Source organism: Rattus rattus, chromosome 3 (genome assembly GCF_011064425.1).
Source record: "Rattus rattus isolate New Zealand chromosome 3, Rrattus_CSIRO_v1, whole genome shotgun sequence".
NCBI classification, from domain to species: domain Eukaryota; kingdom Metazoa; phylum Chordata; class Mammalia; order Rodentia; family Muridae; genus Rattus; species Rattus rattus.
This window is the reverse complement of record NC_046156.1, coordinates 185,274,788-185,294,835: the sequence shown is the minus strand read 5'-3', so window position 1 is coordinate 185,294,835 and position 20,048 is coordinate 185,274,788. Positions and strand designations below refer to the sequence as shown.

Sequence of the window (20,048 nt, the reverse complement as noted above, 5' to 3'; positions counted from 1 at the left end):
ATCTGGTTCTCGTGGAGATAGGAAAGGCCTCGGAGTAGCTGCTCAGTGTAGTTAATGACCACTGACTCCTTGAAGGCTCCATATTTACTCAAGAGGTGAGCTACAGACCCTCCTGGAAGACACAGAACCGTGACCCTGGCTTCCCAAGCCCACAGCGTGAGCCCCTGTGACACGCTCAACTCAGAGTGCACGTCAGAAGCACAACTGACTTCCTGTATCAGAGCTGTAAATCAGTTAACGTTTCCCTACAGAATGTCAATTACAAATCCTAAAGTATAGATTCAGATAGAATATAGACTAGATTTCTGCAATGAAGATTTCTGTTCTTTTCCTTTTCAAAGTGCACAAACTATTACAGATGTGTTACCCAGCAGAAGGTAAGAGCAGGGAGGAGTAGGAAGACAGCTAGGTCTCAAATGTCATGCACTGGCTCTGACGCGGCAAGTCGCAAACCCAATGAGTCTCATTATAAACCATCTGTTCAGTTCATCCTCATGAAAAACAACAGGTAAGGGGCTTCACTACTGGGTCTCACGGGGGAGATGGCTCAGCTGGTACAGTGCCTGCCATGGATACAGAGACCCCAGTTCAACCCCTTGAACCCACACTGAAAACCCAGGCATGGTGGTGTGTCCCTGTGACTTCAGCATGGGCCAGCCATCTTAGCCCAGCTTCTGAGCTCTAGGCTTAGAGAGATCCTGTCTCAGAAAGGGTGGAGAGTGACCGAGGCGCTCGCCGTCCCAGACATCTGCACGCACACAGACACCACTGAGCACACACAAGCATGAACTAGAGACGCACTCTTAAACCACACAAGGACTGCATATCTGGAGCCACTGTTACATAGTATATAGAGGTGAGTCAGTCTATGTTCAAGAGAATGAGGTTTAACTCTGTGTCTCAGTGGAGTTTCCTCTGAAGTTAAGCTTTCAAACTATACCTTAATTGATTTAGGTCTGTTTGAGACAGATCCTCACCTTACGGCTCAGGCTGGGCTTGGACCAAGCACCCTTCTGCCTCAGCCTTTGAGTGAGTGCACTGCACTACCCAAAGGCACATGTCCTGCTTAGTAACTTTATTTCACACTGTTGGAAGCATTTCTTACAAAACCATAATCTATACAATTAGTGATGACCATCAAGAGAAATATGGAATTTAAACGGACCAAGAAAAAAAGATTCTTATACACCAAACCATAAAACCACTCCTAAGAAAGGTTGCTGAGCTGGGGAATGCAGCTCGGTGGCAGGGGGCTTGCCTAGCATGTACAAGGTCAGTGGCAGGGGGCTTGCCTAGCATGTACCAGGTCAGTGGCAGGGGGCTTGCCTAGCATGTACAAGGTCAGTGGCAGGGGGCTTGCCTAGCGTGTACGAGGTCAGTGGTAGGGGGCTTGCCTAGCGTGTACAAGGACAGTGGCAGGGGGCTTGCCTAAGGGTCAGTGGCAGGGGCTTGCATAGGCATGTGGCAGGGGCTCAGTGTGTACGAGGTCAGGGGGCTTGCCTAGCATGTACGTAGTGGCAGGGGCTTGCTTAGGTCAGGTCAGGGGGGGGCTTGCCCTAGCATGTACCAGGTCAGTGGCAGGGGGGCTTGCCTAGCATGGCAGGGGGGGCTTGCCATATGTACAAGGTCAGTGGCAGGGGGCTTGCCTAGCATGTACAAGGTCAGTGGCAGGGGGCTTGCCTAGCATGTACAAGGTCAGTGGCAGGGGGCTTGCCTAGCATGTACAAGGTCAGTGGCAGGGGGCTTGCCTAGCATGTACAAGGTCAGTGGCAGGGGGCTTGCCTAGCATGTACAAGGTCTGGGCTCGATTCCAGGCACAGCAAAACAAAACAGCAAGGTGAAAAATTTTAATATTTACTAGATTTAGAATGTAGACAATACTTTTTGTGTATATTAGGAGTGGTTTGTTTTTAGAGACCCAAGGGTATTTATAATGGGCACTCGGCACGCTGTGTGTCAGCAGAAGAACGTACCCGCCATCCACTCGATGAAGAGGTTGTAGTTGCTCTTCTCGCACGTGGCCCCCAGCATCCTGATGATGTTCGGATGGTTGAGGTGGCTCATCATCCTGATCTCTTCCCTCAAGGCTTCCACCACTTCCTCCTGCTCAGAAGATGTGTTTCTGACGTAGGTCACCTGTTTTAATAAACACATTAACAGGATTTTGGGTTTTACTGTTCTAAGTTTTCAAACCAATCTGACGTAAAATGGCAAATCCAAACTATCTCACACACTGGCAGCAAATGGCATTTACTCCAGGGATGCAGCATGCTTTATAAAAGCAGCAACTCAACAGGGAAGCACAAGCCAGACCCCTCTACACAAGAAGAATACAGCTCAGTGAGCAGATCAGAAAATGGCATAAGGGGAGGTGCTGCGGCCAAGACTCTTACTGTACAGAACAGTAAATACGGGAAAAGCCAATGACAGGCTAACAATGACTTTAAAGAGGGAAGTCATCATTTCTGTATCCTAGCGAGTGCGTGAACTCATTATAGAGAGTGGGGATTGTCAGGCAGCACGTGTGGAGAAGGGCAGGGATGACCTACCAGCTCTCTGACCATTTTCATACGGGACCTTACAGTGACCAGCTTCAACTCTTAAAGATTTATTTATTTGTTACATAGAGGTACACTGTGGCTGTCTCCAGACACACCAGAAGAGGGCATCAGATCCCATTACAGATGGTTGTGAGCCACCATGTGGTTGCTGGGATTTGAACTCAGGACCTCTGGAAGAGCAGTCAGTGCTCTTAACCACTGAGCCATCTCTCCAGCCCCCAGCTTCAACTCTTAAAAAGAGTTCATGTTTGTGCTGCTTCTGAAGCTTTTCCAAACTGTCAAGTGTGGTGGCAAAATCGTGTAATCCTACCACTAGGAAAGCAGAGGCAAGAAGGTCCCAAGTTCGAGGCCAGCTGGGCTACACGATGCTTCCAAAACCAAAGCAAACACCTCTACCACCGAAGCTCTAAGATGCCGGCATTTCATCCTGTGAGTTCACAGCTGCATATGTGTCATTTCATAATGTGAGCACTCTCACCCTGTGCTCCCAATACTGACCTGTTTCACAGCCATTAAAGTTCCAGTGCCCACATCCTGTGCTTGGTAACAAGAAGAAAATGCTCCGAGGCCGATCTGCTGCCCTTTCAGCCACTCGGTGTCTTCTCTGTAGGGCTGTTTCGCTTTGGTATGTCCTGGTAGAGTTTCTGGTGTCTGCGAATTAAAGAATCATTTTGCTGTTAGAAGAGCAAGATGCTATATAATTAGACCGAGAAAATACTATTCTAGTTCCCACTCCACCCATGAATTTGATCTCTGAATGGACACTGTGTAAGTGACAATCATTTCAGAACCGGCCAGAAGTCTCGAGGCGGCTCAGCACCGCTACTGCAACGACTCAGAATTGTTGTCACATGACTGTGCAGAAGGACGCTCGCATCCGCCCCCCTCGGAAGCACCGTCCCGGGCAGACTTCAGCACGGGCTCCCAGGACTGTGAAGACTACTCACATCCTGCTGGATGATGATGATATCCTCTCCATTCTCCACCTGCAGCTGAGGGACTACGGGGAGGGCGTCCTGGGACGCCGACATTGCCATGGCGATCGCGAGCGCCTCCTCTTCCTCAGCCTCCATCTTCTCTTTGCACTTCTGATTGTGATTGACGTCGTCTTTGTAGGTGTCGTCACTTTCGGCCTTCTCAGGAGAGAGGACGGCGACTTCGGACTTGAAAGTGACTGTTGTGTCACTTGAAGGCATAGATGCTTCAAGAAGGTCCTCGATACTGGAGTTGAGCTCGGTGTTGACATCTAACCTGCACTTGTCCTCTGCTGGGGTGAATGCCGTCTCCTCACTGGGTATGACGGCGCCGCCACTGTTGCTGCCACTGCCAAAGCTGTCATCACACTGGGAAGCACTGTTCAGGTCGAGTGTCATGCTGTTCTTTGAGGCATCCCCTAGTTTGCTTGTGCTACCTGGAACGGGTCGGGATGGCTGTGGCCTGTGTATGTTACCGGAGGGTGGGGGTCTCGACTGAGTAAAGACTGGGGAGAGTTTTTCTGAGTCTCGGTTCTCAGAGCAGGTCCTCTGGAACTGTAGGGAAAACTTGCGCTGTGTTTGGGGAGACGCAGAGGGTATTTTGCAGGGAACAAACGCCTGAGGTCTATGCTTAGAAGCATCTGTTGCAGAGCCAGCTGGGACAGACGGGGCAGATGAACATGGGGCTGATATTGCTGGAAACATCAACTGAGGAGGAGACAAAGGAGAGGAGTTCAAACACTGACTGTGGGGTCTGCCTTTTGTTTGAACCGTTGGCTTTGGTTGTTCTGTTGTTGCTGAACTAGGAAGTCCTACAGAAATGCCAGCCAGTCTGTCAGAAATGTCCTCTGAGCTGGCACTCAGTCTCGTAGCTTTTAATCCTTTTCCAGTTTTCTCTACATGGGCTGTGTGCTCAAGGGAGCTGCTCTCGGGATAGCGGGGAGGGGCCAGTGCCTGCGAGCTGTCCTGCTGGCCATCCAAAGTGTCTTCCGCACCCAGCTGGATGACCTCGGCAATTTCTACCTCGTCTGCAATGGCCATGAGACGCCGGCGCATCCTGGCGAAGTGGGAGGAGCCAGAAGCACTCAGCATGGTCACCAGCTTGGAAAACAGGGCGGGCACTGCGGTCACCATTCGTGCTGAGCTCAGATAAATCCTCCGCGAGAGTTTGCCGACCATAGAGTGGGAATTGTCAATGGATTGCAAGGCAAAGGCTAAGAGGGACAGCAGCTTCTTATACCTGAAAGGAGAAACACCTTCAGTTACTACAAAAGCTCAAAGAAATAAATGCACGGTTTTAAAAAGGCAATTTATAGCCTGCCCTGTACACAAAAACCATTCTGGTATGAAGAATTTATAAACGTTTAAGTAGCCTAGTCTTCAGGTTTCTATGCTACTCAAATATTAAGGTTTTAGTATGTGATCAAGAAGAAAGAGGCAGGCACTGATTTCCACAGGGAAAATTACCTGATTTCAACAGGCTCAGCTTGTGAGACATCGGTACTGACAATATGAGGATAAAATTCAGCAGGAAATTCCAACAGCAATCTGTCTATAAGACAGAGGCGACCCAGGAGTTCTTGCCAGTTGTTTGATTCAGCTTGGTTTCCAAGAATACAACTTAAGACGTAATCAACACCACCAACACCGATGGATCCTACACAAATAAAAATAAGTGGTGGAAAAACAGCATTATAAAACTCTAAAACAAAACATGAGTAAATACTGGGAAGGCTCATAAAAACGCTCTGGATTCTACTGGTCTCAAGGGCTTCTCTTAGATTCTTATTTTTAACACAGCTGAATGAACAGATTTATAAAGTTACTTCAACAACAGTCTTATGAGAACTGTTAGGTCAGGAAACAGTAAACGGTGCTCATTATTTTAAGGTAGGATGTTATTACCAGCTTTAAGTATTTCTCGTCCAACTGCCAACTCCCCCGCTTGGCCCTTGCAGAGCTCCAACAGTGTTGATATGGACAGCTGACTCGTGCGGCTACGAAGAAACAAAAGCAACTTTAATTCTGACTGGGTCAACAACTCGCTGATGAGCTGCACGTGTCATGGAATCTCTCTACAGCGTTTCTTATGTTCCCAATTGTTCAAGCAACTCCCCAGATAAGCAGCCCAGAGTTCCAGAAAGTGGGCTACATAATACACGCCATCTAACCCATCCTCAGATGGAAACACACGATGTTCCCCGTGCCTTTGCTAACAAAATTAACCCAGACTCGGAAAGATGAACAGGAGCGAGAAGGCTCTGACAGGGCAGCTACAGAAGCAAACAAGGGAGACTGAGCCGCTCTGGCCGATCACCGAACTGGATGGAGGTGGTAAGTGTCGGCAGAATCGGGGCTTAACAGACTTCTTGTCCGGTGACCTAAGAGTCCTCGATAGAGCGCTGCTCCCTGGGTTCGCGCTGTGAAGAGGAAACTTTTAGGGGTTGGGATTTGCTCAGAGAGCTTCTCTGTCCGGTCCTGACCCAAGAAAAAAAAAAAAAAAAAAAAAAAGAGTCCTGGCCTAGGTCACTTCCACTGCTACCACTCTTACTTCTCTCGGGTTTGAAGACCGTGAGGATGTGAATAAGGTACAGGATCCTGTCCTGAGCCACATGAGGCAGAGGCAGGTATAATCAGTTACTCCTTGTGGTCACATATGTCAGTGTTCTCACTAATGGGACTTTAGAAAGGACGCCCAGCATAATGCTTTAGACGTATAGGTCCATGCAGTTTGTTAGCCTGGCTTTCCTTGCCATTGGGGTTTCTTTCCTTAGCCCTTACAAGCTTTAAGTCCTAGGCTTTCAGTTCAGATTTCACATTACAAAGTAATAGTCAATGATTTGCCAACACAATGCATCAAGTACCGAGTGTGACGGCGCTGTTAAAGCACGGCCTTACCTATTGGCGTCTGCGCACTTCACTAGGATGGTGTCTACCACTGGCCGGAGAAGTCTCTGAAGTTTGATTCTTTCTGCCAGGCTGTGGCAAGGAGTGTATACCAGCATGGCTCTCAGTGTTTTCTGAGGGGGAAGAAAACCCGAAGGTCAGTGTAACCACATCCACGAGGCATCAAGGCAAACGCCCTAAGCTGAGGTAACCTGGGAGGAAAGTAGGTAATAATAGGAATGGCTGACCAGAGCGGGGTGAGCCAGAGCAGCAGTGTGTGACTCAGCCCGAGAGGAATCAAGGTCTCCACGGCCAGACCTCCCTGGACTCCCAGCTCAACGGGTGCAGTTAATGCTCTAGGTGTGACGGTTTCTGAGGTCATGGATTCTGATCTGAACTCACATTCATGGCCACTCACGCTTCTAAACAGTGAGAGTCACTAGACCCAACTGTTAAGTTGTGAGTTAGAAAACAAGACTGCAAGAGATCAGCTTGGAGGCTGAAGTTTAAACAGATTGGGAAGAAGTCCTGCCAGTGCGAGGGTTCACGATCACTGGCACTTGTCAAACAGACTTGGGCTTGATCCCCAGAACCCACACGGGAGGAACTGAATGGTTTCTGGAAGTGGTCCTCTGACTTCCACATATGCACCCCTTCCCTCCTTCTCTTCTCCCTTCTATTTATCCCAAGGCAGGGGTTCTGGGCCGGGGATGGGTCTCCCCTCCAGGCGTTACTGGTAGTGCCTGAAGAAGACACGTTTCGTCTCTTCGCTCTCAAGATGGAGGGCCATGAAGGTTTAACTCGGGCAGCCATCTAGTGGTTACAAGCCACAGTGCTCAACATTGTACAGGGACAGCACCTCTGGTGTCCACACCCCCAGGTAATTATCAGGCCAACCACAACAGTGCTCAGACTGAGAAACAATGCTCTGAGGAGGTGGAGTCAGCCTGTAAATCACTTTTCCACCATGCTACCCTGCTCCTGGAAGACAAGCCATGGTAGTACACTGAGACAGTCGACATCTACTGCATGTGTGACGGTTAGTGCAAATTGTCAACCTGACAGACTCTGGGACTGCACCTGGCATGGGCCTCTGCGCCCGTGTTGGGACTGTCGTGATTTTGCTAACCTCTGTGGTTAGCATCTTAACTGTGACCAGGACTTGGTTATGTAAGTAGAACTGAGTCATGGATTAGTTTCTTTCCCTGCCTCTTGACGGGATGCAAGGTGGCCAGCCTTCAGAAGTTTCTGCCACAGTGGACTAGGAATTGGGAGCCAAAACAAACCTTTCTCTTATTAAGTTTCTTTTCCTGGGGGTATTTTACCAGTGACAGGAAGGAACTGAGACATCATGGGGCCATTTTGTATAGAAAGCCTCTGAATTTTCTCACAATACTTATTGGAGCTGAGAACAATTTTTTATTGGGAATAAATACTTGTTAATGTTTCGTGACATCAAAAATAACAAAAAACCCTCAAAGGAAACTTCCTGACCCTATTGCTGACTGGTTGTTCTTGTTTCCTGAGGTAGGTCCTCACATTACTCAGGCTAGCCTTGGACTCCACACGTGAAGATCAACCTAACTCCTGATCCCTACCTTTCTCCTCTGAGTGCTGGATTTACGGCCCAGCACTACAATACAAGCCGTCAAGAAGTTTTAACTTGGCCATATGTGATGCATTCATTCAAGAAAATATATGAACAGCAAGACATTACTAGTAGACGGCAGAAAGTAAAAAGTGTGTAAGAAATCAGGAGCACATTAAGATCAGTAAAATTATATGGACAGACAAAATGGAATACTGCAACTTCTTAGGACTATGGGATAAAAAATTTTGGTAAAGATGCATTGCTTCTTATAACTGATACCTACAAAAGACCAAAGAAAGAAACTTGTAAGAGATGGGTATGGAATAAAGTACTTACTAAAGCAGCAACGTACACTTTGTAGACAGGGTCAGCGCACACGATAGACAGGACGCTGCAGCACGCCTCTACCACGTCCCCTGAGATGCTGGGCTGGGAAGACCCACTGGCGGCACCAGCACTTAGGCTGCCTCCGCTGCCGCCTCCAGAAGTTCCAGTGCTCTCCCCGTTCGCCAACAACAGGGCCCCGCTAACATCGTGGGAAAGGCGCCTAAGGGCCATCTCCCTCACGTTCCAGTTTCTAGAGAATAAGCAGCCAACGAGCTCCATTCCGAATGCCTGAATCGAGTAAACACAAGTGTGGAGAAGTAAGCGACCCATGCTGTATTAACAAGTTTCCCACAATTAAAGAAAAATGGCCACTTCTCAAGCTTTGACTGTATCTGTCAACGTTTTTCTATGAAGAATTACATAATACATACACATTCTTGTGTGGGCTCATGGTGCACATGTGGAGGGCAGAGGTCAACCTCAGGAGCTGTTCCCGGGAGGTGTCCACATCTCTTTTCTTTCTGGTTTGAGATGGGCTCTTTTATTAGGCTCACTAATTAGGCTAGGCTGGCTGGACACTGAGCCCTGTGGGTCCACCTTTCCAGAGCTGGGACTGCAGTGCATCAACACACCCAGTTTTCTATAGGACGCTGGACATTAAACTCAGACTCCCACGCTTAACAGGAAAACTCTTGACTAGCTGAACTATCTGCTAGGTAACCCTTATGATGCCAGACTTAGTGTGGACATCCAAACTTAGTGGAACATCTGAACTGTAGAGTGTACTATAGCCCAGAACCTGGACTCAAGCAATCCTCCTGTCTCAGCCTCCCAAGTAGCAGACTCTGGAGGCAATTCTGTCCAAACTCTGCTGCTCTCTGCCTCTGGTCCCTTTTCTCCCCTCAAGCTGAGGGCCAACAGCATCCGGAGAAATGGGGTCCACACCTCCACTCCCTGACTGCCAAATTCATGGGACTTAGAAACTTCTGGGATTGTCTATTGAGGTCTTTCCAGATTATATTAATTGAGGCGGGGACCTACCGTAAACGTGCTGAGCACGGGCTGAATAAGGAGAAATGAGCTCATATCCCTTTGCTTCCTGTCTGTGGATGCCCCGTGACCAGCTACTCTAGATCTTGCTGCCATGCCTTCCCTGCTATGATTAGCTGCATGCCTTCCGTTGTAAGCTCAAACAAATCCTTCCCTCCGTGGTTACTTCTTGCCAGGTATTTGGTCACAGAAACAATAAAAATAACTAAAGCACAACAGCACTTAATTTGCAATGCTAGTCACTTCAACACAACACACCTTATCATCAAATTCAAGGAATGATCATGCGAAGTTACTAACACTGAATAGCTTATAAGTAAAACTGAGGCTAAACTCTGATAACTGGGTATCTTCATTTTCATAGTTTGTTTTGTTTAAAAACACTAAAACCCACGTTGGAGAGATGGCTCAGCGGTTAAGAGCACTGACTGCTCTTCCAGAGGTCCTGAGTTCAATTCCCAGCAACCACATGGTGGCTCACAACCATCTGTAATGAGATCTGATGCCCTCTTCTGGTGTGTGTGAAGACAGCTACAGTGTACTCACATATACAAAATAAATAAATTGTAAAACAAAACACTAAAACCAAGAGACAAAAAACAAAAACAAACTGCAAAGAACTCCATATTTATACACGATTAAAATACTTTATAGAGAAGGAGTATGGCTTTGTACAAAAAACAAGGAAATCAGGACACCACCGGTGTGGAGGCTTCAAGTCAGAATATTTTTCTTAAGAGAAACAGAAATTTGTATGATTTCTGGCTTGTAGGAAAAGGATCAACAGGTGGGACCAGAAGAGAAAAGTGAGACTAAAGAATGCTTTGTTTAAAGAGGAGTAGATACAGAAAATGTGGTACATCTACACGATGGAATATTACTCAGCTATCAAAAAACAATGACTTTATGAAAGGCAAATGGATGGAACTGGAAAGTATCATCCTGAGTGAGGTAGCCCAATCACAGAAAAACACACATGGTATGCATTCATTGATAAGTGGCTATTAGCCCAAATGCTCGAATTACCCTAGATGCACAGAACACATGAAACTCAAGACGGATGATCAAAATGCGAATGCTTCACTCCTTCTTTAAAAGGGGAACAAGAATATCCTTAGGAAGGGATAGGGAGGCAAAGTTTAGAACAGAGACTGAAGGAACACCCATTCAGAGCCTGCCCAACACGTGGCCCATACATATACAGCCACCAAACTAGATAAGATGGATGAAGCAAAGAAGTGCAGACTGACAGGAACCAGATGTAGATCTCTGCCTGAGAGACACAGCCAGAATACAGCAAATACATAGGCGAATGCCAGCAACAAACCACTGAAATGAGAACAGGACCCTCGTTGAAGGAATGAGAGAAAGAATTGAAGGAGCTGAAGGGGCTCGAGACCCCATAAGAACAACAATGCCAAGCAACCAGAGCTTCCAGGGACTAAGCCACTACACAAAGACTATACATGGACTGACCCTGGGCTCCAACCTCATAGGTAGCAATGAATAGCCTAGTAGGAGCACCAGTGGAAGGGGAAGACCTTGGCCCCCAGTGAACTGGATTGTTGGGGAGAGGGCGGTAATGGGGGGAGGATGGGGAGGAGAACACCCATAGAGAAGGGGAGGGGGAGGCACTAGGGGGGTGTTTGCCTGGAAACTGGGAAAGGGAATAACATTTGAAATGTAAATAAGAAATACCCAAGTTAATAAAGATAAAAAAAGAGAATGCTTTGTTTAAATGAACAAAGGACAAGGATGTAACAGAGTTAATGTAAGTGTGGTTACAGCCCTCCCACCAGGACCCAAAACCTTCTACAGGAGAATCGTAAATGGTATTGACTTCATGACCAATTAGTAAAAAGTAAGCTTGATTCTAAGACAACAAATATGAAAACTTCTAGCTATAAGAGATGTTTTACACACTTTTGGGGGAGAAGACGAATTGTGATGTATTTACATGTATAAGAAGAGTAAACCAGCAGGAGCCAAGAGCTCCCTGCACTGCCTCAGTTTTAGTCGACCTTAGTGGTGCCCTAACATGGAGGAGAGACACAGCTGGTGACAGCCTCCAAACAATGGCTTCTAGAGCTCAGAATCAACCGAGGAGTTCAGGTCCTGAAGGGGATATGCCCTGCAGGACACTGTTCCTAAATCAGGAGAATTAGGTGTGTCTGTAAATTGTGGATTTTATCAGGTTGGTAAGGAGTGGGTGGTTAACGGGAAGAGTAGGTTTCAATGCTGTAGAAAAAGGGCCACGACACCGAAAGGCAACATTTTCTGTAACAGAGACATTGCATGAGTTAATGGACCTCACGAACTATTTGACGTCACTATTATCTCACTATTAGCTACTGGAAGCACTGGCTATAGAGCCTACATTTAAAAATAGAATGGAAACCAAGAAAATAAGCTCTTTAGGCCCACCTAAACCTAAGTTCACTGAGGATGCAAAACCATTCCAAGGAGGTAAAGGCAACCAAAATACCAACCAAGGTAAGTCTGGGTCCTCACTCATCCTCTCAGCACTGTCTGTTGTATGCCCGTGTGATGTAGAAAGGAGACACTGGGCTAACAGAGCAGCAAACAGGACCACAGTGGCAACCCTTGTCAGGAACGGGGATTAACCTGGGGGGAATCAGCTCTAAAGAGTTGCACTTTCCTTCCGTGCACAGCTTCTTCCGTATGTTAGATGAGGAAGAGAGACGTCTAGATAGGTGAAACTACAAAGGAAACTTCAAAGTGTAAGCTGTGCAGCACGTACACAGAAAAGAACAACCCCAGAACCAGATTCAAGGTTTCAGCATGCTAGGTGTCACACCGGCGAAGTGTTTTCCTAAATTAGAAACAACTGAGGGAAGGGGGCAAACACAAGACATGACTAACACGAATGTGTCTCTGGGAATTACACAATTCCCTACCTGAATCCATGGCTCGGCTAAATCTTTGTAAGCGGGAGGAATCTGCTGGGTTCCATAATGAGTAAGGTTAAAATTGCTTTCCTGATTTCTCCGCTGTGATCCGGCCACAGGCTGTTGCGGGGAGGAGGGCTGCTGTACACCTCGCAGGGAGGCAGGGGAATCCACGGGGCTTGATAACTCGTGGCTAAAATGGAAAATAACAAAACTCAGCTGCGAAAGACTAACATGTAAGTCACCTTTTCTTTTAGACCAGGTTCTCTGTAGCTCAGGCTAGCCTGGAACTCATGATCCTCCTGCCTCAGCTCCGTCCGCCAAGAGCTGGGATTACGGGTGTGTACTACCATGAGACCCTGGACAACATCATTTTAATTTTTTGTTAAACATGTACAAATCAGATATTGAAAATTCCTACCTGTAGAAGTCATGGGATCTCCACTTAGATCTACAAAGGGGACATATTAACGGTTCTCTATTTCTTCTACATTCTTCTGCCCCTGAAACACATAAAGGAAAAATATCATAAAAATGTAAATGTTTGACGCTATCAAGTCCTAAGCATTCATCACAGTGAGCGTAGGACGGATACAGAGGAGCCTCAGACAATCTGATAGGGTACCACTCTCAAGGCTGGCCAGTCGGCAGAGTAAATCCTGATGCTCATACCTGCACAGACGCTACTCTACCACTCGTGAGCATACTGCCGTGTTAGCATTCTTCGAAGCACCCCCCACTCCCTTCTGTGGCTAGCCTTTCAGACTCACCCTCTGGAAAGCCCACCCGGTCTTCCACCCTTTCTGTCCTCACAGCTTCTGGGCAGCTTTTAAGTCTGTGTTCCTTCCATTTTCACCTGCGTCACTGAATACAAGCTGCTTTTTTTTCAATCCACACAGACCCCACAACCCAACCTGTGCAACAGGTTACGCGGAGCTTAACAGGACTTCCTTCTGCTCTAGACAATGTCCCCACAAGCCACTTTCCTGCAACCTAAGTAAAGCAGCAGCGAGAGGACAGCCAGGTTGAGCATGGGGAGGACGGGCCACCTACAGATTGACATGCAGTGGTGGTGCAGCTTGTTCCTGCAGCCATCTTCACACACAGTCAGGCTCTCCTCATCCAGCATGCCCAACAAGCAGATGGGACACATCTGCTCCTCTTCATCCTTGATGCTGTGAGGGAAGGAAGCAAAGTACTAAGCACCCAAACCCGGAGGGCTTCTCTGGAAAGTGCACCCATTAGCCAGTTTCTTGTCAGACAGCACCATGGAAGAACGGCTGGGCAGTTCCAGTTCTCTCTCTCTCTGTCTCTCTGTCTCTTTCTTTTTGAGATAGGGTTTCTTGTGCAGCCCTGGCTGTCCTGGAGTTCACTTTGTAGATCAGGCTGGCTTCAAACTCAGAGGCCCGCCTGCCTCTGCCTCCTGAGTGCTAGGATTAAAGGTGTGCATCACCACCCGACTGTTATTTCTCCCCCTAACACACAGGGGTTGGGAGTGGAATCATGGAACTGGATTCACAGATTGTAGTTGCGTTGTCCTTACTGTAAACGGAGGAACTACAACGCCATGAAAGGACGCTGTATCCCTGAAATGGTCCCTCTGCCCCAGAACTGGGATTACAGTGTGGCCAGCCATGTACATAGTGGCATAATGTTCATTGATTCGATGGATTCTAACTACGCATGTATCTGCTTACCATTGCAGCTTAAGAAATCATCACAGACGTTTTTGAGTCTACTTTTGTGATATTTTAGAAGTCACAGGAATACAGAACAGTGAGTAACAAACTCAACGTGATCCAGTCATTGTGTGGCCTATTTTATAAATAAAGTTTTATAGACAGTGGTCTCATCCATTCACTTTCATATTATTAATGAAAACCTGAGCCTACTAGGGCATAACTGACAGTTATAACACAGACCCAGTGGCCCATAAACACTTAAAGAGAGAGAGGCCAGCTGTAATAACAGACACTATTAGTGCCATCACAATTCTCCCTAACAGTTATATGCATGTGATTTCATATATAAAATTGATACCTATAAGGCAGCAATATAACTCACGTAAGGTTTCCCTTATCAACATTTTCCAGAGTATTCAACAGTCTTCAGAGGTGTAATTTTAATGGTTACTTGACATATTCATAACATGGACATATTTGTGTGTGGGGGTGCAGTGTACCCAGGGCCCTTCTGTGTACCCCAAGTTGGCCTGGAACTCACTACTCAGCCCAAATGGCCTGAGACTCATGGTAGCCTTCCTCTTTCAGCCTCCGGAATACATGGACCACATGCCCACGTCACCACGTCTGGTTACACTGAGGATATATTTCAATCATTCGATTGTTGCTGGCTATTTAAAACTTTTCCTAGCTCAAGGCCCTGGGTTCGGTCCTCAGCCCCGGAAAAAAAAAAAAAAAAAAAAGAACTGGAGAGATGGCTCAGCGGTTAAGAGCCCCAACTGCTCTTCCAGAGGTCCTGAGTTCAATTCCCAGCAACCACATGGTGGCTCACAACCATCTGTAAAGAGATCCGATGCCCTCTGCTGGTGTATATGAAGACAGCTACAGTGTACTTATATATAATAAATGAATAAATAAAATCTTAAAAAAAGAAAAAAACAAAAAAAAAACCTTTTCCTATATTTTCACTACACTATGCCACACATAACATCAGGCCACACATACATAAAACACTGAAGATGGCTCACTTCTTCAATGCACCAGCTCTGGCTAGCGCCTGTTCTGGAGCAGGATATGAAAATGTTTCAGAAAACCACCCTCCTGCCCAGAAAGGCTGGACTACTTCACATACAGGGCAGTGCATTTCAAGAACAGAACTGCTGCATTACAAAAGCTCCCTTCAAAGGAAAATGTGCCATTTTTCCATATATATTTATATTCATATATATGGAGAAATACAAAATTTTATATAAATATTTGCTTTTAAATAAAACACTCATAGACATCTTATTTTTGTGATGTAGAAAGCTTAAGGTGACAGACTTCACTGTGGGGTCTCCACCCATACATGCCATTATATTTGTTCTCATCTACCCTTTCCTACCTTTCTCTTCTCTACCCGGTATGGATTTCATTAAGCATTTTTCAAAATGTTATTGGGTTGACTGACATGTTTACACGCCTTTAATCCCAGCACTCAGGAGGTAGAGGCAGGTGGATCTCTGAGTTTGAGGCCAGCCTGAGTTCCAGGACAGCCAGGGCTACACTGAGAAACGCTGTCTCAAAAAACAAAACAAAACAAAAACAACAAAAAATTTCTTTTATGAATAGTTTGTGAATTTTTTCTGTATGAAGGTGTAGGATCGCCTTTGCACTTTCAGGTTTGGAGGGGTTTTGTGCAGCTTCAGTTTGCGTTCATCTTGTTTGCTTTGGATTTTTATTGCATGCATGTGAGTGTTTTGCCTGTATGTACATGTATGTACCACGTGCAAGCTTGGTGCCAGAAGAGGGTGTCAGGTCCCCTGGAACTGGAGTTATTATGGATGATTGTGAGCTACCATGTGGTGCTAGGAACTGAACTCAGGACCTCTGGAAGAACGGTCAGTGCTTTTAACTGCTGGGCTACCTCTCGAACCTTCTCTATTTTCTACTTTTTAGAAATATCATTTGAAAGTTTTATAAAATTAGACCTCAGATGAATCTCTCTTTACATTTTCTTTTTAAAGATTTATTTATTTAGTATATCTAAGTACACTGTTGCTGTCTTCAGACACACCAGAAGAGGGCATCGGATCTCATTACAGATGGTTGTGAACCACCATGTGGTTGCTGGGGATTGAACTCAGGACCTCTGGAAGAGCGGTCAGTGCTCTTAACCACTGAGCCATCTCTCCAGCCCAGGTTTTCTTTTTATTATTTAGTTTGTCAATAAAAATATGTGATTACATGGAACGAACGCATACACAATATGACAAACTTGGTGGCCACACCACTGACAGAACAATGCCCCTGGAAACCTCAGACTCTGGCCCACATTAAGAACGTGTCTTTGCTCACCTTAGAAACTTGGTTTAAGCTTTAGCTGTCTAGCTTTAAACATTTTCTTTTCTTTCTTCAACAAAAGGAGAAAGTGAGTTTGGTTTCTGAAGCTTGATAAAGAGAGACCAACCCCCTCCCTCCCCCATTTATTTAGAAACAGCAGGAAACCTGGATAGGAGTTAAGATGTCCACATTCTGGTTATGCTATGACTCAAACCAGTTACACAGCCGCTTCTGACTTCTCCACATCTAAGGAAGCCAGATCTTTTGTTTCACAAATATTTGTGTTTTCCATAGATGGAAAAAAAAACCCCTCTCATTTGCTCAACGGGCCCTCAGCTCCACTTGCCTCTGCTTTGTTGATTCTGAGGCAGTTGTGTACTTAGGAGTCTGGGATGGGATGCAGATGAGACCTCACACAGCCAGGGCTTCTCAACCAGGGGGCCAAGGGCACAGATGCCTTTCCTCCCTTGTGCAGCAACTGAAACATCTTATTTTTACACCAAAAAGGTAGTGCCACAGAAGAGAAAGGAAAGTTCGTTATGGAGTGGATAACGGTCTCCTTAGGATAGCAGAGACTTGAAAGCACCCATGTTTATTCCTTTAGGCTGCATTCTGCATCCCTTGGAGCTTGTCTGCCATCTTCCCAGCAACTGCGCTGTGCAGTTTATGAAGCACTACAGGCTCTGAGTGGTGGGATGGAACCTCCTGGCCTACGGCTGGCCTCCTACTTAGTGAGGACTGCTCATCTTCCCCCAGGCAAAGATTCTCTGAAGACATCTATGGAAGGAGTACTCACGTTATACGATATAAAAACCCTGTACTTGAAAGTGATTTTGGAAAACCACTGTGCTTGTACAGTTTGTTTATAGAAGAATTACAGAGGTTCTCTTCTAATTCACAGGGCCTCAGCTTCACTATCTGTGGGACACTGGCAAATCTACCTGACCCAGGGACAGAAGGAAGGACAGAGGGAAGGAGCGCTGTCAGGGGCTTGGCTACAGTAATGTCTGACAGAGCAGCCTCTTATTAACTAACACCTGGCATTATGTCATTTCTACTGCTGCAGGGTGGAGAGCAAAATGTTTTCACGTGACCTTTTAGATGCTTGATCTTTGGTTTGAACATGAAAAGCCAAGACTCAATAATTACACCATTGTATAGCAAATCAGCAATTCAGTAAGGAAATAAAAAATAAAAAACCTCCTAAAAGTATGACGTGACAATAGACCAGTGCTCAGCTCTGACAAGTACAAACCTGTTTTCTGAACTAGATGTGGATGTGCTAGACGATGACAATGTGTGACAGTTTGACATGCGTGAGACAAACTTCTGGATGGTGTTCCGAGATGGAGCTTTGATTCTTGAGCTACGCCTACTGTGGTATTTCTGGAACAAACTCTCAACCTAACATTGGAAAGAGACAGCGTCAATGAAATGGATGCCAGGGTTATGCATATGAGAGGTGAATTATTCATCTTTATTTGTATAAAATTTGCATAAGGCAGATATAAGAGCTTCAAACGTAAGAACGCCGTTTACTAAGGACAGTGTTTACTGCTTTTTACAGTTTAGAAAAAAGAAAACCCAACCATTTGTCACTCAATAAATCACCAAAGAACCTTTAAAGGCATCAGATAATTCCTACGTACTTCACATGCCCAACATGGTCACTGACTATTTAAATTCGTGCTCTTGGTAAAATTCAAGATGAGTCCACCGCCAATTTTACCCTAGTATTGTATATTAAAAAATTACCTCAAAATTTTTTAAAGTTTTTCTCCATAGCATGGGGTCGGAAGGTTCTAGCTGGAACACCCGGAGCATGACAAACAAGAGGTGAATGCAGAATGTCCCACGCCCACAGCTGCAGTTCTGCAGAACAGAAAGAAAAGCGTCGTCGTGAGAAAATCCGTGAGGTTCAACAGTTCTATCTGTCCTGCTCTGCTCTAGGTCCATTTTATTAAAGTTTCTGCTAATATCTTCATCATCCTCACGTAAAGACACAGATATTCAATCTATTTGCACTATTTTGATAGATTAAATTTATTTTACTCAAGGTACTAAGCTATAGTAGAAACATCATACATAGCCTATATGCATTTTAAACTCACTTTAATTACTAGACAGAATTAACTCATCTCTTATAAAATTCAGAGCCATGCAGATGCATGCCTATAATTCTAGTGGGTGAAGCAGAGCTGACGCAGGAGATCACTGTGAATTTAGGGAAGGCCAAGGCTTCAAAGTGAACCTGAAGCAAGCTAGATGCACAGTAAGACCCTGCTGCAAAATGAAAACAAAAACAAAACAAAACAAAACAAAACCCACAAACAGGACAAAAAGAAAACCCACAAAAGAAGCCTCCAGGGTGAAATGACACTTATAAAATGAAGCGGTGAATTCATTTCTAACCACACACAAGGAGAAGCAAAACCATTTCCTAGTACACAGGGTAACAACGGTACATACACCAACTAAATATAAAATAGTGTTGGATCTTACCTGTGGCCCAATAAACACGCGGTATTTATTGTCTGGACTGTCTCCTCCAATCAGGAAAGAGTTGGGTCCTATCTGCTGCAGGAGGTACAGCCTGGCCCTCATCACTTTGTTCACACGGCGGCTCGTCTCCTCTGGGCTGTACGGTGAGAAGCCATCTGGCGACGGGGCTCTTCGCGGTGGTGTGATTCTGCCACTCTGGAACTTTACAACATGGTTTTTTATTAGGTAAATTCCTCACTCCTTGATAAGAAATTAACATTAAAAAACAGGTCATACCAGAAAGTCATGAGGCAGATTATATTCCCAGAAAGAAAACCTTCACGTAGGAGGTAAATGCTGTTATCTGTCACACTCATTTTAGAAGAACTTTTAGAACCTCAGTCATCCCTAGAAGAGATCATAAATCTTTGCCTGAGGGACAACCATTTGGTCATTTTACAAACCACTCCATAGACTTGGGTCTTCTACAGTACTGTGCAAGCTAAAAGTGAGAGCTTAAGCAGTGACCGTGTGAAGGTAGAATGCGTCTCTTGTGGTAAATGTAAACATGCAATCTCTGGGCTTCTGGCTGCCAGTGATGGGATTCACAGCGGCTGCCATGCTCTCTCCCCCACTGCCTTTGTAGACGCTTCCTCCTTTAGAAGCCGACCAAAACCTTCTGAAACAACATCACTCTCACTGAGCTCCGTCCCTCCGGAACTTGGTCTTGCCATCGACACCCAGTAGGGATCATGGTTGGTGGAGACGCCTGGACTGAACAGTTGCAACGGAATGATCAGTGCCAAACCGTAAAGCTTCCCAGAATTCTCTGGTGGTGTGTAACGTGTGCAGCTGCTGCGGCAAATGAATGGTGTGACGGTTTCTGAAAATGTTAAATGTCTACCCAGGAGTCCACCCTAGGTATGAACTCATGAGAGAGAGATGAGAACATACCTGCACACAGACTGTGTGGGAACGCTCACACCGCTATCCCTCACAGTAGCCCGAGGAAGAGTGGATAAACAGAATGTGGTATATGGTCACACAACAGAGCATCCAACAATGAAAATGGAACACTGGTGCGTGCGTGCGTGCTGTGATAAAATGCCTATGACAAAGTGCCTCCTTGGAATGCCGTCCACAAACAGCAGATACACAGACAAAAGGGGCCAGTGTTGCCCGGGGCTCATGACGGGATCGCTGCTAATAGAGAAACTACAGCACCATTTACTTGAGCAAAGAACAATGCTGCGGATTGGGCAGCA

The 20,048-nt window shown here is 45.9% G+C and overlaps 1 protein-coding gene across 1 annotated transcript in view; it reads right to left on the bottom strand.

The window, feature by feature from the left end:
- Map3k1 (mitogen-activated protein kinase kinase kinase 1) overlaps positions 1-20,048 on the bottom strand; it is a 65,092-nt gene that overhangs the window by 6,187 nt on the left and 38,857 nt on the right. The window contains 14 exon segments of the mRNA XM_032898897.1: positions 1-112; positions 1,974-2,136; positions 3,060-3,212; positions 3,509-4,775; positions 5,003-5,192; positions 5,441-5,532; positions 6,434-6,555; positions 8,349-8,627; positions 12,308-12,491; positions 12,720-12,801; positions 13,352-13,473; positions 17,558-17,706; positions 18,058-18,174; positions 18,805-19,005. The exon segment at positions 1-112 is cut by the window's left edge and continues 20 nt beyond it. Coding sequence (XP_032754788.1) covers positions 1-112; positions 1,974-2,136; positions 3,060-3,212; positions 3,509-4,775; positions 5,003-5,192; positions 5,441-5,532; positions 6,434-6,555; positions 8,349-8,627; positions 12,308-12,491; positions 12,720-12,801; positions 13,352-13,473; positions 17,558-17,706; positions 18,058-18,174; positions 18,805-19,005 — 3,233 coding nt within the window.